We start from the raw sequence: 16,123 nt of genomic DNA on the forward strand, positions 1-16,123 counted from the left end.
GCGGAAATTGACGCGCATAATCACGCTCACTGCAGAGTAACTCGGCTACTGTTTATTAGAGACCGTAAAACCGTCCCCTTATATGTTTTGGAGAATTTGAGGTTTCGTTCACCAATCTTCTTATTAGTTAATCAGTCGTTTGCTTCGCATTTCAAACACTTCTATTTCATCTTTATTTATTATTTATTCAACCGAATGAATTTCAAACAAGTGATTCAATTTAAGACTTTTCCGCCACTATGCTCAGCGTATCAGACACTTCAATTTCATCCGTTGTTTAATATATTTTAAATAATCAACGTATTGACCCACGTATAAAAAAAAACGTATTGATTGATGTATCAAATACGATAAATTCGTCCCCTTATATGTTTTGTACAATTTAAGATTTCGTTAACCAATCTTTTTATTAGTTAATCAATCGTATACTTCGCATTTCAGACTCTTATATTTCATCTTTGTTTATTATATTTTAAAAATTAAACGTATTAATTTACGTATAAAATACGACATACTTATTCCCCGTGCATCGCACGGGTAAAAAAACACTAGAATCAAACATAAAAACTACATCAATCATGTCATAACAAATATAGCTTGAGATTTGGTTAACCAATTTTTTTATTAGTTATTTAATTGTACGAAGTTCAATCTATGCAACAAAGGTTTTAATTTAAGACTTTTTGTCCACTTTGCTCATCATTTCATACTCTTCTATTTCATCAGTTGTTTATTATATTTTTAATGATCAAGGTATTAATTGACCTATCAAATATAATAGATGTATTCCTCGTGCAACGCGCGGGTAAAAAACACTAGTATGAATTAAAACCCATGGCAACTTTACTAGTTTATTTTTTTTTTGTCAATTACTAGTTTCTTTTTTTTTTGGTCAATCAATACAATTACTAGTTTCTGAATCTTAGCTTATTTTCCTTCCTTTCTATAAATGGGCTAGTTTCTCCGTAAGTTGGGTTTATTTTTTATTTTGGGTCAAAGTTGGGCTTGTTTTGTAGTTAGATCATATCATTTTTGAGGAGTTGGGTCGGGATCTTTCACTTTGATTTATTTTTCTTTATCAACTTCGCTTTCTTTATATAGACTTGGGTTTGGATTTGCTTTGGCCCAATTTGCAGCCCACCTCTCTGAACATTCTTTGCAACATTTTGCACTTCAATGCCCTCAATCATTTGACTAGGGCATTGATCAATACCTCTTCTTGTGACAACAAAAAAGGGCATTGATCAATATGTCCTCTCCTCCAAATCTCTATTTTCCTTTTCCCACATTTGTTCTTTAGCCTTGGTGACTTTCTGCACCTGAATCCTGATTTCCTCCATAGAATTCATTGGTCGGACAAACAAATCCTCATGAAAGCATTCCCTTCTTAAAGTGAATCAAAAATATACTCTTAATAAATACACTTGTAACAGTGTAATAATCTAACCTTTAAAAAATATATCAATTTAACGTTTTGCTAACACTACTATACCTTTCAACAATTTCACATATCTATATCAAATTTTATAAATATGAATAAATTACAGGAAACCTTATCACATCAAATTATTTAAAAAATTGCTCCAACCAATCTCATTTTAAGAGGTTAAATTAAAACAAAAGGATTAAATTGAAAATTTACTGAATGAGGTGAATTACGATAATGCTTTCAGAAATATCACTTTGTCCAAAGGAAGAAGAGAAAAACTATAAATAATAACATATATTTATCTATAACAAAGTTTTATATTGATAGAATAGCAAAACAAAAAAAGAAATTTGAAAACAAAAAGAAACCCAATTTAAAATAATAAAAGAAACACCCAAACCCCAGCCCAGCCGGTCAAAACCGTCCTCTCTCTTCCTGACATTTTAACCTAGCCGCCCCTCTCTCTTTCTCTATGATTCTTCATCTTCTTCTCTCTTCTCTCGGTTTCTTTCTCTCCTCCACCATTTTTTGACCCCAACCCCATCCCAACCGCCACCAAAGCCACAATAACCCGAGTCAAGAAGCATTGGACCGGACATTTTAGGCTCTGAGCTATCCTAGCAAGGATTTTTTCACCAAAATTCGAGTGACGCTGGACCGGACATTTTAGGATTTTTTTATATGTAAATATCACTATGCTGTGTGAAAGTTTACATCTTTAGTGTAAAGTTTGATTTTTTTATTTAAAGTTTGAATTTCTATTAATAAAAATTTGTTTTTGTTTCTGTTATTATGGGACTGTGGTTAGGTGAGGAATTGAATAGTCGTTGGATCACAAGTTGAAATCAATGGTCCAAATTGAAAGTTCTCTTATGAATAGTAATTTCATGTCTTAAAAACTTGGCTTAAAGGGTCCAAAGGCCCCTGAAATTACAAAGGGAATCAAATCCAGGACCTAGAAAAATTTTGCATCAAATTGGGTTTTTTAATTCAATTAAGGCCAATGTGTGCCAGAGCTCAATTTTGTTCTAGTCAGCTTTTCCACGTGACTTTTTTAATTTTTTTTAATTAGAAAAATTAATTAAAAATAAAATTTTAATTCCAAGTCAGTTATGTCAGCAGGAAAAAAAAAACTTAATAAAATCCTAATCTAAACATAAATCTTTAATCTAAACAATGACCTAAACTAAACAAAATCAAATCCCTAATCTAATAATATCAATTCAGCCCCAAATTAACCCTATCCATCCATCGTCAGCCCCAATTTCAACCCTAACGAAGAACACCTCCACCTCCACTCGAACAGCGGAGCACGAGGAACACCTCCACCTCCACTGGAATGGCGGAGCACGAGAAGAGAAGGGAGAAAATGAATTCACAGGACCACGAAGCTTCAAAGAAAGTGAAGAACCACAGGGTCAGTTGTCGTTCATCCACCTCGTGCCCTTCACCCTCACTTTCACGCAAGACTTGTGGCTGTGGGAAAAAGGTTATTCTCTACCGATCCCATTCCAGTAATAACCCATGAAAGCTATTTTGGAGGTGCCCTGATTGGAGGGTAATTTCTTCTGTATCAATACATGTATTTTAATTTCTCTGCCTTCTGGTTCTGGTTGTAATGTTTGATTTTAAAATTGTTCCAGGTGAAAGGGTCTTGTGGGTTTTTCGAGTGGGATTGAGGTGTTGCTAATGAAGATGAAGATGGTATGGAGGGTTCTTCAAATCTGAATGAAGACATTAATGACATGATGGAAAAAAGAATTGCTAGTTTGAGGGAAGAGCTTCACGAAATGTTGCAGAAGGCAATGGTCAAGTTATATGAAGACATGAATGAGGGTGAAGACATGAATGAGAAGGACAAAAAAATTGAGAGGATGAAGATGAAGCTGAAAAGAGAGGAATTCAAGATTAATGTGCTATTGTTCTTATTAGGCATTGCTTTGGCTGTAGCAGTGTCAAAGTTCTTCTAGGAATGGGGTGTGTTGTATTTATGGTTTAGGTTGTCATGTATTCTGTTGTTTATCCTCTTATGTGTTCTGTTGTTGGACTTAGAGTTTAGGATGTTATGTGTTGTGTTCTTGTTGATCTTCTTAGACATTACTTTGGTTGTAGCAGTGTTAAAGTTATTTTGTATTGAATGAAAATGTCCTATGTAATGAATGCAATCTCCAGATGAGACATTAATACAATATGTGTTGGTTGTTTTGAACATTAATGCAACATGGATCTTGTTGTTTTCCCTTGCAGTGTTCCATGAGTTATACAATATGTGTTAGTTGTATTGAATGTCAAAGTCCACATCCTGACTCACAAAAATGTATAGTTGGTGCCCTGTTTTGGCAGTGTATGCACATGATGCAGAATTGAGATAATGCTTAATAAACAACAATTCTTATAGAAAGCACAACCTCAAAACATGTGAGTCTTGAACATAGAAAATGAGAGTCATAAAGCTATTACAAAAGTAATGGAAAGTAATGTCATCCAAGCATTTCATTACAATAATGGTGCTGTGGTCCCATCTTCCACTAAATAATACTAACTATTACAAAAAAGACAGATATGAGCATCCAAAGTTGTCCTGCAGCATCATGTGACCTTCACTTTCTTCAGATCCATCTCCTTTTGATAACTCTCTTCTTTGGTTGGTCTTGACTAGCAACAGTTGCCTTGCCCTTGCCCTTATCCCCTTTGCCAGAAGTTCCACTTGCATGTTCTCCTGGAATCCAATGACCTATCTCATTGTCTGCTCCCCTCTTTTTTCCTCTTTGATTAGAAGCAGCAGCTACAGGTTTTTTGGGCTGTGCAGCAGGTTTTGTTGCTCTGGCAGCTGCAGCTGGTTGTGGAGGTTGAGGTGCTGCAGGTTGCTTTCTGGATCTGGCATGTGGAGGTGCTTGTTGTATGTTGTTTGCAGTTGCAGTTGCAGCTGGCTGTGGAGGTGCAGCAGCTTGCTTTTTGGATCTGGTAGTTGGTGCTTTGAGTGGAGGTGGAGGTGACTGTTGTTGATTGTTTGCATTTGCATTTGCAGCTGGTGGAGCTTCTTGTGTTGAAGGAGCAGAAGGAGACACATCTTGTGTTGAAGGACCAAATACCTGTAGACAAGAGATTTTTAGACATGATGAACAGAAAACCACAAGCAGTGTAAAAGGGATTTTATTGATACCTGTGAGAAATCATGTTGCTGTGGTTCATTCTCTTCTTCAATGTGACCATCATCAAGAGCATCCTCAGATGGTGGAGGCAAGGGGCACTTCCTCTGGTTGTGTCCTTTTTTGTGACACCTACTACATGTGTAAGAACTGCCTCCTCTTCTCAATTTGGTTGTGTTTTTCTTATCTGGTTCATTAGGTTCCCTTCTCCTCAATTTTTTTGGCCTTCCAGGCCCTTTTTTAATCTCAGGAGGAAGGATGTCATCTTGTTGGAGCTTTGGCCATTTATTCTCACCATTAATTGGTGAGATAATGTGCCCATAGCAAGTGTTATAAGCTGTTTTTTTGTAATAATCATGCACATAATTTTCAGGATTAAGACCCCTATCAGAGAGACAAGACACAGCATGTCTACAGGGAATTCCATTTAATTCCCAAAAGTTGCAGGTACATGTTTGCTTCTCTATATCAACTATGAATTGGTCTTCAAAACCAGCATGCTCAACCTGAAATAGACCTTGAGCAACCCAAGTTGCTGCCCACCTACCACTATAATTTATCTCTCTATCTAGCCTCTTCCTAGGTTTAGGCATCACATTACCCTTCCATCCTTTACTTTTTTCTCTCAAAGTAGCAAATCTGTTCATTAAATACTTTCTAATCCATTCAAACATAGTGATAACAGGTTTGTCCCTATCAACTAAAATGGTACAATTGAAAGCCTCAGACAAATTATTCATGGTTACATCACATTTAGGGTAGAAAGAGAAAGCATGCCTGCACCAATGTATTGTAGGGATAGTCATCAGCCACTTGTAAGCATCTTCATTTATTGCTTTGATTTGTTGCATTTTCTCCTCCCATAACTCCTTGTATGTTGCTTTGGATGCCCACATGAGAAGGTCTCTAATCTCAGTTCCTCCACCAAACTTCTGCTTGAAATTGGCATACAAGTGCCTCACACAAAAGCGGTGCTCTACACCAGAAAAGTCCTCCTCAAACACTTGCATTAACCCCTAGGCAACACAATCAGATTGAAATGTAAGTAAAATAAGTAAGCACAATCAGGTTGTAATGTAATGAAAGTAAATACTATATGTTAATTTAGGGTACCTTTTGCTTATCACTGATGAACACCCATCTTTTGTCACCGATATCCCGGATCAAATGGTTCAAAAACCATCTCCAAGATTCCTTGCACTCAGCTTCAACCACTGCAAATGCAAGTGGGAAGTACTGATCATTTGGGTCCCTTCCCACAACAATTAGAAGGATGCCACCATATTTGGTTTTGAGGTGACATCCATCAATTCCAATAAATGGTCTGCATGCCTGTTTAAAAGCAGATTTGCATCCCTCCAGACACATATAAAAACAACCAAATCTGGGCTGAAGTGTGGTGGGATTATATCTCAGAATGATAGCTGCTGTGTTTTCATGATTCACCCTCTTGAGCTCACCTGCATAAGATGTTATCATGGTGTACTGCTTTAGGGCATCTCCCTCAACAACATCCTTAGCAATTTTTCTCGCATTCCAAGCAGTCCCCCAGCTGACACCTACACTGTATCTTGTCCTCATCTCATGAATTATCTCCTTCACTTGGAGTACTGTACTAGAATTTCTCATTCTGTCCTCAATAACCTTTGCAATCCATTTAGCTGTTGCTGCCCTATTTTTGAATGTTCTTCCACATGTGTGTTTAGGATCAAGTGTCTTAATCTTGTATGTTGAAGTCCCTTTTACATTGGAACAGTATGCAAGGAAGCCACATTCTTCTTGCTTGCAATCAAACCTCACCCTATCCTTATCATTCTTCTTGTACCTCACAGCCTTCCCATTCATCACAGAGTGTGCAAGGATAGTATTCTTAAACTCTTATGTGGAGGAAAACTCCATTCCCAGTCTGAATTTATAGTCTTTGTCCAGGTCCTCTACCCTGAACCTGATTTGTCTGGCCCTGACTCCATCATCTTCCTCACCACTAGAATAGTCACTCATCAGCTCATCACTGTCATAGTCCAAATCAAAGGGATGCAGGGTTGCATCTTCATGTGGAATGTCAAAGTCCACATCCTGACTTCCATCACCATGTTGCATCTCATTGTTGGAAGATAATGGCCCATCAGAGTTTCTAGTCACATCCTCACTGCCATCCTCTTGCACATGAAGTGCTTCATTCACATCATGAAATCCATCATCAAGCAAGTTTTTACATATTTCATCTTCACTGTCTAAGTTCCCATCACTGCACAATTCAATGTCACTGTCACTTGAGAATGATATGTCAGACTCATAATCACTCTCAGCAAGGCATTTTCCTTTTCCCTTATCAGAAACTTCCCTAACATGTCTTCTCCCAGTTGGAGCTTCCTCAGTCACACGAGTCACTTCCACTTCAGGCAGTGTAACAGAAGGAATCTCCTCCACTTCCTCAATAACATGTGTCTCCTCCACTTCCTCATTAACAGGAATCTCTTCAACTTCAGCATTCTCATGACTGACAACCACATCAGGAATCACAGGACTGACTTCCACATCAGGAATCACTTTCCCAGTGAAAGCTTGCCCAGTCACTTCCACTGCAGGCAAGTCTTCATCAAGCAAACCAGCATATTCTTTTTGCATCTCTTCCACTGTAGGCAATTCTTCAGGCAATTCCACGGTATGTTCCAAGTATATATCAACCACCCCCCAGAAGCCATTGCATAACTAACAAGTTCCATTGCATCCTTATCATCCAGTATCTTCTTTAAGCCTTTTTCAAACCTCAGTTCTGACTTGCACCACCACAAATTGTAAGCATCATGAGGATATCCCAGGTCTTCCTTCACAGTAGATTTGATGGAGAAGTATGAGAACAAATCAACATCCCCATCAATGTCAACTGACTCTCCCCCATCATATGTCATAGGAATGCCTCTAAAACGACCCTTGTGGTGGATTCGGGTTTTGATCATACCTTCTGCCATTCCTGCGAAAGGAACCCTAACTCGTTAAGCAAGTATTCACCCAACAAGTCAGCAAGTATTCATCCCCAACAAAGAAGAAGTAAGCAAGGTATTCATCCCAACAAAGAACAAGTACGCAAGTATTCATACCTAGTTCGAAGATTGATGAGGTTCGACCTTTCTAAATGCAGCACACCTTGGAAGTTCCTTGTTCTTCGCTCCCTCAGTTTGTGCTCGTTGTTCTTCGCCTTACTCTTCGATCTCCGCCTTCTTCGTCGATTCCTGGAGGTGTTCGTTGTGGCCGCCGTTCGAGTGGAGGTGGAGGTGTTCTTCGTTAGGGTTGAAATTGGGGCTGAAGATGGATAGATAGGGTTAATTTGAGGGATTTGATTTTATGTTTATATTAGGGATTTGATTTTATGTTTAGATTAGGATTTTATTAAGTTTTTTTTTCTGCTGACATAACTGACTTGGAATTAAATTTTATTTTTAATTAATTTTTCTAATTAAAAAAAATTAAAAAAGCCACGTGGAAAAGCTGACTAGGACAAAATTGAGCTCTGGCACACTTTGGCCTTAATTGAATTAATTTTTTTTTCTAAGGACCCAATTTGATGCAAAATTTTTCTAGGTCCTGGATTTGATTCCCTTTGTAATTTCAGGGGCCTTTGGACCATTTAAGTCTAAAAACTTTAGACAAAAGCTGTTTCTTTTTGTTATTCTGCTTATGTGTTGTGTTCCCTCTAAATTCTCTTTCTTTTTGCTCTGAAGAATGGCATCATCAGCAGTGGCGAAGTCTCCGAAGAAGTCAGTGAACCTCTTCTACTCCCTTGATTCCCAAGACCTTGCCCTCAAGGTTGCTGCTCACTCCACCGATATCACTCTCCAGAATATTAGATGGAGGTTCCTCTTTATGCCCCATTCTCATGTTTTGTTTGATTATTGTTGTTGCACACAGTTTTGTCTCTTTGATATTTTGCTAGATTGTGTATTGGGTCTTATCTCATGTTTTACTTGAGCCAAATTTGCTGCTTTTGTTTATGATCTTAACTGTCACTGCATGTTTTTATCAGATTATTTTGCCTTCAATTAAAAAAAGTGTTCTTTTTTGGTGGGGGTGTTCAAAATTAAGCAGGTTTTATTAGAATTTAGAGTCCATAAACTAAATGGGTATTTCAAACACAGGACAGAAGTTTAGTGTCACTGACTGGTTAAGAGCTTAGACATTTGTGGAGATGAAACAACAAAATATTGTACTATTTAATGATCACTTGTACAACATTATTATGAAAGAAAAAAAGAGCTGCATGATGAATGTAGTTTTCCTTTGTTGTTTGACAAAATAGAAAAACTGATTAATTTTGTGCTTGTCCAGGTCTTTTGCTGATGGGTTCCCAAATCTATTTATAAATAACGCAGAGGAGCTTCGTGGTGAACATGTTGCCTTTTTGGCATCATTCAGCTCCCCAGCCCAAGTCTTTGAACAACTTTCTGTCATTTATGCACTCCCTCGCCTATTTGTTGCTTCCTTCACATTGGTATTGCCTTTTTTCCCAACCGGATCATTTGAGCGAATGGAAGAGGAAGGAGATGTAGCAACCGCCTTCACCCTTGCAAGGATGTTGTCCAATATTCCTGTTTCAAGAGGCGGCCCAACTAGTTTAGTCATATATGACATTCATGCCTTGCAGGTTTGTGTATTTAATGCTCTGAAAGGAAGTACTATGACTGCTTATGTGGTGTGTAATTCAAGGTCCATATGGATTACTGTTAAATAATCCATTTTAATGGAAATTTTGTTGATGGTCCCTTTGCTTTGCCTGGTTATGATGGGTCCATGTTTACATTGCACTTATGTTTTGTTGTCCTATATTGTACTATTAAGAAGCTTTTCTTCATTGAAGTAGATGATGTACTCTCAAAAGAAGGCCTAAAGGTACTGTCCATTAGAATACACAGCTCAGATTGGCGTCAAGAGTAAAAAGTATAGATGATGTTTTTGCTTAATTGATGTTCTCATCATATGACACCATGGATGTTTTAGGGTAATTTCAAATCTATGTTTTGATCCCTTGATGTTCAGCATACTTGTTTAACTTTTACATGTTCAGCATATTCAACTCTTATTCTCATTTAGTTCAACATCGAGAGCATGCTTAATCTATGTAAGGTGTAACAACATAACAGTACATTTAGGTAATCAAGGCTTCTTCATAGAAGTGTTTTGAGCTTTTGGGACATTGCATCGTCATTCCCTAACTCTCTTTGCTGTTTTCATATGTACTTGATGTTTGAATGGTGAGCTAACTTTTATCAGTTATGATTTACAATTATCCAGGAGAGGTTTTATTTTGGAGATGAGGTTTTGCCATTGTTTGAGACTGGTATTCCTCTGTTAAAGCAACGCTTGCAGCTGCTTCCTGATGCTGATAATGTGAGTGTTCTGCATTATTTCAGTCACATTTCCTTTGTCTGTAGGTCAAACCTGTAATGCCAAAACAATGCATATTTATATTTCCTGGCAAATTCTCATGCTTGCTATTCTCATTTTCTTTTTTAGTCTGAATAACTGATTGTTATTTTCAGGTAGTTATTGCATTCCCCGACGATGGTGCATGGAAGCGATTCCACAAGCAGTTTGATAAATATTCAGTGGTAGGTCTCCCTTAAGTATATCTTTATTTAATTTGTACTATAGTTGTGTATAGGTTGTCTAAATTTTTGAAATGGCAGGTTGTATGTACAAAGGTTCGTGAAGGTGACAAGAGGATAGTTCGGCTCAAGGAAGGCGACGTCGCTGGACATCATGTAGTCATTGTTGATGATTTGGTCCAATCTGGAAGCACCCTGATTGAGTGTCAGGTTAATTATTCAATTTCTGAATCAAAATAAGATGCTTATTTTGTCAAAAGAAAAAATTCTATATTTGAAGATCATTGGTGTGTTGGGTTTGCAATTTAAAAATTAGCAGCACTTAATCTCTCTATGCATGTGTCTGCATATAATCAGTCCATGAATCTACTTCTACATTTAACTTAACATTTCTCTCTTTTGCTGTTGGTTTCCGCAGAAAGTGTTAGCAGCCAATGGCGCAGCAAAGGTGAGTGCCTATGTCACTCACGGCGTGTTCCCTAACCAATCATGGGAGCGATTTACTCATAAAAATGGTTAGTCCTGACGTAATGTCACATACATCTACATCCCTATATTCTCATATATTTGAATATTATTCCAATATGATTTTATTTGCAGGAGCTGTGGAGAATGCATTTGCCTACTTCTGGATCACAGATTCTTGCCCACTTACTGTCAAAGCTTTAGCAAACAAAGCTCCTTTTGAAGTTTTGAGTCTAGCCGGGTCAATTGCTAATGCCCTGCAAATCTGAAGACAAAAACTGATATAGGGAAAAAAAAAATATCTAACATTGTGATAGGGGAGATTCTTATCTACAATTTTTTTCCAGTTTAAGATTACAATTGCATCCTTTTCACTTTGCTTGCATTTCCATGAGCTTAGCAAAGTGAAACCTGTTAAATTAATATCTTCTGTTTTGGACTTTTGAGATTCCCCTGAACTGAGTGTCAACTATGGTATAAGACTTTGGAATGCAAATCATCCATTCTTGCCTGAGATTGCTCATCATCAGGCATGAGAATTTGAAGTCATTGTTGGAATCCATGTTTACAATTTTGTCTGACTAGAAAAACTTACATGCTAATCTTTAATAGAAAGGATGCAGGTTCATTATATAATACTCACGCTTGTTGAATCATTTGTCAATTATTACTTGTCTACTGCCAAATGATATTTCAATTGTGAGGTGACTTTTTAGATACTGTAATACTGTTCCTCAATATTCCTTATAGAAAATGAAGCTATTTGCAACTATTACTCTCTTGATAATTCTGAAACTTCAAAAGCAGGAGGCTTTCCTTTTGCTCTGCCAGCCACCAAAACATTTGGTGGCCATGACTTAAAAGTTGTCTTTTTAGCTTTTTGAACGTTTTTACCTCGTGCTAAACTTTTTAATTTCTTTTTATATCTCAATTTATATTCACTTTGCATTCATTTTATTTTTCAACTATACCACCTAGCGCGTAGATCAACTGGTATGAGGTTATTTTAACTTAAGCAGATGTCTTGAGTTTGAGTCTTTGTGAATGGAGTTACATTAAATACTTGGATGGGAGAGATTTCTACCCACAGAGGTCCTACTCGGCTTGAGCAAGATTGTCTCCGTGGAGATTTCTCATGTGATTTATAAAAATAAAAATAAACATTTATAACTGTATTGTATATTACATTATCATAAATTGATTGACATTAGTCGGTATTATTAACAAATATATTACATTGAAACCTATATTATATTAGGCTTAAATGCACTTTTGGTCCTCTAAGTTTTTTTGGTTTCCCAAGGTATCCTCAAAGCCGATAGCCATGAGACTAATCCTTCAAGGCTATGAGATCACGTTAAGTGGGTAGACCTCTCCCAATAAATGACCAAACACGCTTGGCAAAGCAACACCTTTTTTATTTAGGAAGAAACGTGTGATTTAAGCCTCAGTTGAAATATACTGAGCAAAAAGTCCTAGTTAAACCCTCACACAATTCAATATCGTTAAACGTAATTCAAGAATTAAGTGGAAAAGCGTACGAAATAGAGCGAGAGTAAATTAACAAGCAGGATTGGCAATAAAAATAACTCAAGTTCTATTAGAGGGAAGGCCCTAAGGGGACCACCAAACATTGATCAAATTACAAAGAGGGTAAGATATATTTCAATTAAACGTTAACATCATTATTTACATTGTCTTGATTCCCAGCGTTCAGAAAATCGGTGTCGCCCACCCCGAAGGATCCTCAGGACCAACCAAGCCAGCATGAGTGATCACCTTGAACAACCCCATTGGACGCAAGTCAAGATCATTGAAGAGATGGCGGACTTGGGCCTTGGCGAGGAAAAACCCGTACTCGCGCTGCAAGACAATGGCGATGGCGGTGTCATTTTTCAACTTGATCTCCAGATTTTCGGCGTCAACCTTAGCCTGGGCCTTAGTCGCAATAATGATTTCCATCTGTGTCTTGAGGCCGGCTATCGCTTTATCATTTGCCGTCAACTCGAGTCCTTTGGCCTGAGTGGTTTCTCGCCCCAATTCAGTCAGCTTTTCGTCAAAAGTGGCCTTTTGGGTTGACAGTTGGGATTCCAGTGCCTTGCACTTTTCCTCACGTTCGGAGTGGGCGACTCGAAGTTGGTTCACCTCACGTTGCAGATCTGCAACATCTTTGGCGGTAGAGTTATACGTTTTGAATGCGTGACCAAAGATGCCCCCCGCATACAGGAGACTCGCCATGACTTCATCAGCCATGTGGTCCATACCTTTGCTCAACACCTCCTCTTCTAACTTCTCGTGGCGAACTTATGAAAGAATGAAAGCAATGGGGTCTTCGATGTCCTGGAAGGCAGGGAGCGAGAAGGGCCTTCTTGCTCGCCCTCAGATCGAGAGGTTTGCTAGGAATTGTCGGCATCCGGGGGAGACGACGAGGGCCGTTGGAACTCAAGGGTTGATGGATCATCTTGGCGGAGAGGAGAGACTGGCAAGACATCAGCCTCGCCTAGGGTGAGTATGGTTTTCCCCTTCTCCGTGGGGCGTGAGGTCTGGGTAGGGACCTTAACCCATTTTGGGGAAGGGGCGGAGGTCCCAGACCTGAGCAGCTCGGCGTCCACTGCAGACTGGCCAACGGTGAGGGGAGACTTCTTTTTCGGAGGTGGGCGAGGGACCTCACTACCGAGGTCCGGCTAAGGCCGCTTCTTTGGACCAGGCTTCTTATTTCCACCCGTAGCGTTAAAAAGGGGCGGAAGGGGGGTGGTCTTCTTGCGGGCAAAGGCACTGGAAAGCTCGGCGCTCGTGAACTTTAGGTCCTCTGTAAAGAAGTACGCTGAAGAGGTTAAAATAGGAAAAACAAATGAAAAATAGCAAAATTAAGGAGCATAGGGTGAGAGATTGAGCTACCTAGATATTTAGGGGTCATCGACTTCTTGCCAGCCTCGATGACCTGACCACAGTCCCGAATGGGGATTTTGGCGAAGAAGCCGATGATAATCTTATCGGTGTCGGTGAGGGAGTCCTCTAGTGGGTCGACAATGTTGTTGGGCTCCTCCGTCCAGTAAAAAGGAAAGAGGGCGGTCCCGTCCCTCTAGGAGAAGACCTCGGGGTAGTCATGGAGCACGCACCCCGATCTTGAAGTACCTCTGGGCGAAGTGGGATTTAGCGTTGAACTTGTACGAGTTGAGTCGTTTGCGGCCGAGCTTGGCCTTCAAAGAAATCTAGCCGCGCGACTGCAAGGACTTGGCGTCCACATCATAAAAAGAGAAGAAGTGAGTGGATAATGGCTCGCACTGAACGACATCGCAAAGGACTTTATATGACCTCATAAATCCCCAGGCATTGGGGTGCAACTAGCAGGGAGCAACGTTGATGTTGTTCAGAATGGAGCAATAGAAAGGGGGAGAAAGGGAGTCTTATTCCCAGTTCGATGAACAAGTAATCATATACGAAGAAGAAGTGAGAACTGTGGGGGTCGCCCGCTGGTCGACATCGCTAGGGGCGTTTGTCGCTCGAGCAGCCGCTATAGACAAGGATATTGTCCAAGGGAACCTCGCGGCAAAATCCCCCAATCTCCGAGGACAGTTCCGAAACTGAAAGGAAGTCCTCGTACTCAGAGGGTTGGTCGATAGCTTCTTGGGGGGGAGGCTTTTTGGCAACATGAGGAAGAGTGGCGGAGGTTCTAAACCGAAATGTCGTTACCTCCGACGCCGCTAGTGGTACCCTGCCGGGGTGGGGAGGCCCAGTTGGCCCCCTAGGCGTTGGAACTTGTCGCGAAGGAGAGGTGGGGTGCCTTTGCGAGAAGAGTTCCTGGTTTGACATTTGGAGATCATCATTTGGGAAAATAAGGAGGAATGGAGATTGTCGATAACGAGCGTTATGGATGGAGTAGAGAGTTCGCTGGGAAAGGAAGTAAACATAGGGTAGCCAAAAGGGTGGTAGGCGGCAGTGCGGGAATTATGGTAAGTCGGAGATCTTTTGGAAGAAATCAGAGATGAGAACAGTGGAGGATTCGAAAGTGGCAAATGATGGGGAATGAGGGTTTTTATAAGCAAGGGACTAATGATGGCACAGGACACGTGTAGGATTTGAGCGATCGTTTCATTGCGTGCAGAAGATGGGGAGTTGCGCTTCATAATGATAGAAGGGAATGATTGCCTTGGAAAAACAAACGACGCAACCTTTGGAGGAGTTGGTATGAGCCCAACCTCAAGACCCTGAAGCTATTTAGAACTTTAGTGGCACTTATCTCATTAGAGAAAAGGCAAATGCGCCTTCTGTGTTGTGTTGGCTGGTTGGGCAAGATCTTCTCTTTTCTCACAGTAAACAACAATGCCTCTTTTTTGGCATTGCAGTAGAAACCCTTGACATCGCATCTCGACCATGTTGACTTCCAGGACTTCTAGAGCCCGCTGGAAATTGCATTTTCTCTCTACTTTTCAATTGCATGGTTTAGGTTCCTCTTATTTCATTGTCTTCATCGTTTCCTTGCTATTTTGAGGGCTTTAGGACATGAGAAAAGTTTTACTAAGCAACTACGATTAGCGTCAACATTCACGTCTTACTCCAAGAGGCAAAGGCAGAGTCAACATGACAGGCAAAGTCAACATGACTCGAAAATGGGAATCCTAATCTCTCATAATACAAGTGAGTATGCTTTTTACATTCCCTATGCCATCTCTTATAGATCAAGTCATTAATTATGCAATAAAAGCATTTATGTTCCTTCCTGATATCTCACAACAACTGTTGTCTCTATTTTCTCCCTCGTCATTTATCACACGCGCTCAACATTTAAAGGTAATGACGTGATCCTTCTGAGTCTTTAGAAATTAGGCTTAATTGCAACTTTGGTCCCTGACGTTTACCAATTCCACGATTTTAGTCCCCCACCTAATTTAATTACACGGATGGTCCTTGACTTTACTGTCCGTCTGCAACGTTGGTCCTACCGTTTATTTGTTAATAGATGAGGTTTACGTGGATGGTCACTTAGCTGATGTGGAAGTCGAATTGGAGAGAGAAAGAGATCAGCAACTGATTAAACCTTCTTCCTCGCCTCCAGGGACTCGTTCATTCTTTATCTCTTCCCTTTTCGCTCAATCCCAAGCTTCGAAACATCTTCCTCACGGTGCTCTGTTTTTACAGGAGGAAGAGGGTAGAAAATGACTGTTGCAGGTCTCACGTGCAACTCACATGCTTCCCTCTCTCTTCAGTCCTTCTTTCTCTCTCCAATTGGACATCTACGTAAGCCTCCTCTGTTAACAAATAAACGGCAGGACCAACGTTGCAGACAGCCAGTAAAGTCAGGGACCATTCATGTAATTAAATTAGGTAGGGGACTAAAATCGTGGAATTGGTAAATGTCAGGGACCAAAGTTACAATTAAGCCTAGAAAATATTGAGATGAAATCTTCTCAGTTCTCATACTCATATTTGGTAGGATCTTAAAATCACCGACTGGATAAGAATTGAGATATTTGGTA

At 39.7% G+C, this 16,123-nt stretch overlaps 2 protein-coding genes across 2 annotated transcripts; one reads left to right on the forward strand and one right to left on the reverse strand.

Moving 5' to 3' along the window:
* Positions 1–4,038: 4,038 nt before the first annotated feature.
* On the reverse strand, positions 4,039–6,423 carry LOC130725473 (uncharacterized). Its single transcript, XM_057576697.1, has 3 exons — positions 5,692–6,423; positions 4,593–5,594; positions 4,039–4,521 (listed from the first exon to the last, which is right to left on the reverse strand). Exons 1-3 carry the CDS (start codon positions 6,421–6,423, stop codon positions 4,039–4,041), a joined length of 2,217 nt encoding a protein of 738 aa, XP_057432680.1.
* A 1,827-nt stretch (positions 6,424–8,250) lies between these two features.
* LOC130724515 (ribose-phosphate pyrophosphokinase 4-like) lies at positions 8,251–11,195 on the forward strand. Its single transcript, XM_057575756.1, has 7 exons — positions 8,251–8,432; positions 8,905–9,220; positions 9,868–9,963; positions 10,116–10,184; positions 10,263–10,391; positions 10,600–10,696; positions 10,782–11,195. Exons 1-7 carry the CDS (start codon positions 8,302–8,304, stop codon positions 10,913–10,915), a joined length of 972 nt encoding a protein of 323 aa, XP_057431739.1. The 5' UTR covers positions 8,251–8,301; the 3' UTR covers positions 10,916–11,195.
* Positions 11,196–16,123: the final 4,928 nt, after the last annotated feature.

This window comes from Lotus japonicus, chromosome 6 (assembly GCF_012489685.1).
Source record: "Lotus japonicus ecotype B-129 chromosome 6, LjGifu_v1.2".
NCBI classification, from domain to species: domain Eukaryota; kingdom Viridiplantae; phylum Streptophyta; class Magnoliopsida; order Fabales; family Fabaceae; genus Lotus; species Lotus japonicus.

What these genes read in the sequence shown, in the direction of transcription:
- LOC130725473 (XM_057576697.1), bottom strand. Translation starts at nt 6,423, where the DNA reads ATGAATGGGAAGGCTGTGAGGTACAAGAAGAATGATAAGGATAGGGTG. An exon ending in TCATCAGTGATAAGCAAAAG is followed by an intron (nt 5,595 to 5,691) that starts GTACCCTAAATT and finishes TGTGTTGCCTAG; the next exon opens with GGGTTAATGCAAGTGTTTGA. An exon ending in AGCAACATGATTTCTCACAG is followed by an intron (nt 4,522 to 4,592) that starts GTATCAATAAAA and finishes TCTTGTCTACAG; the next exon opens with GTATTTGGTCCTTCAACACA.
- LOC130724515 (XM_057575756.1), top strand. Translation starts at nt 8,302, where the DNA reads ATGGCATCATCAGCAGTGGCGAAGTCTCCGAAGAAGTCAGTGAACCTC. An exon ending in ATGACATTCATGCCTTGCAG is followed by an intron (nt 9,221 to 9,867) that starts GTTTGTGTATTT and finishes ACAATTATCCAG; the next exon opens with GAGAGGTTTTATTTTGGAGA. An exon ending in TGCTTCCTGATGCTGATAAT is followed by an intron (nt 9,964 to 10,115) that starts GTGAGTGTTCTG and finishes TGTTATTTTCAG; the next exon opens with GTAGTTATTGCATTCCCCGA.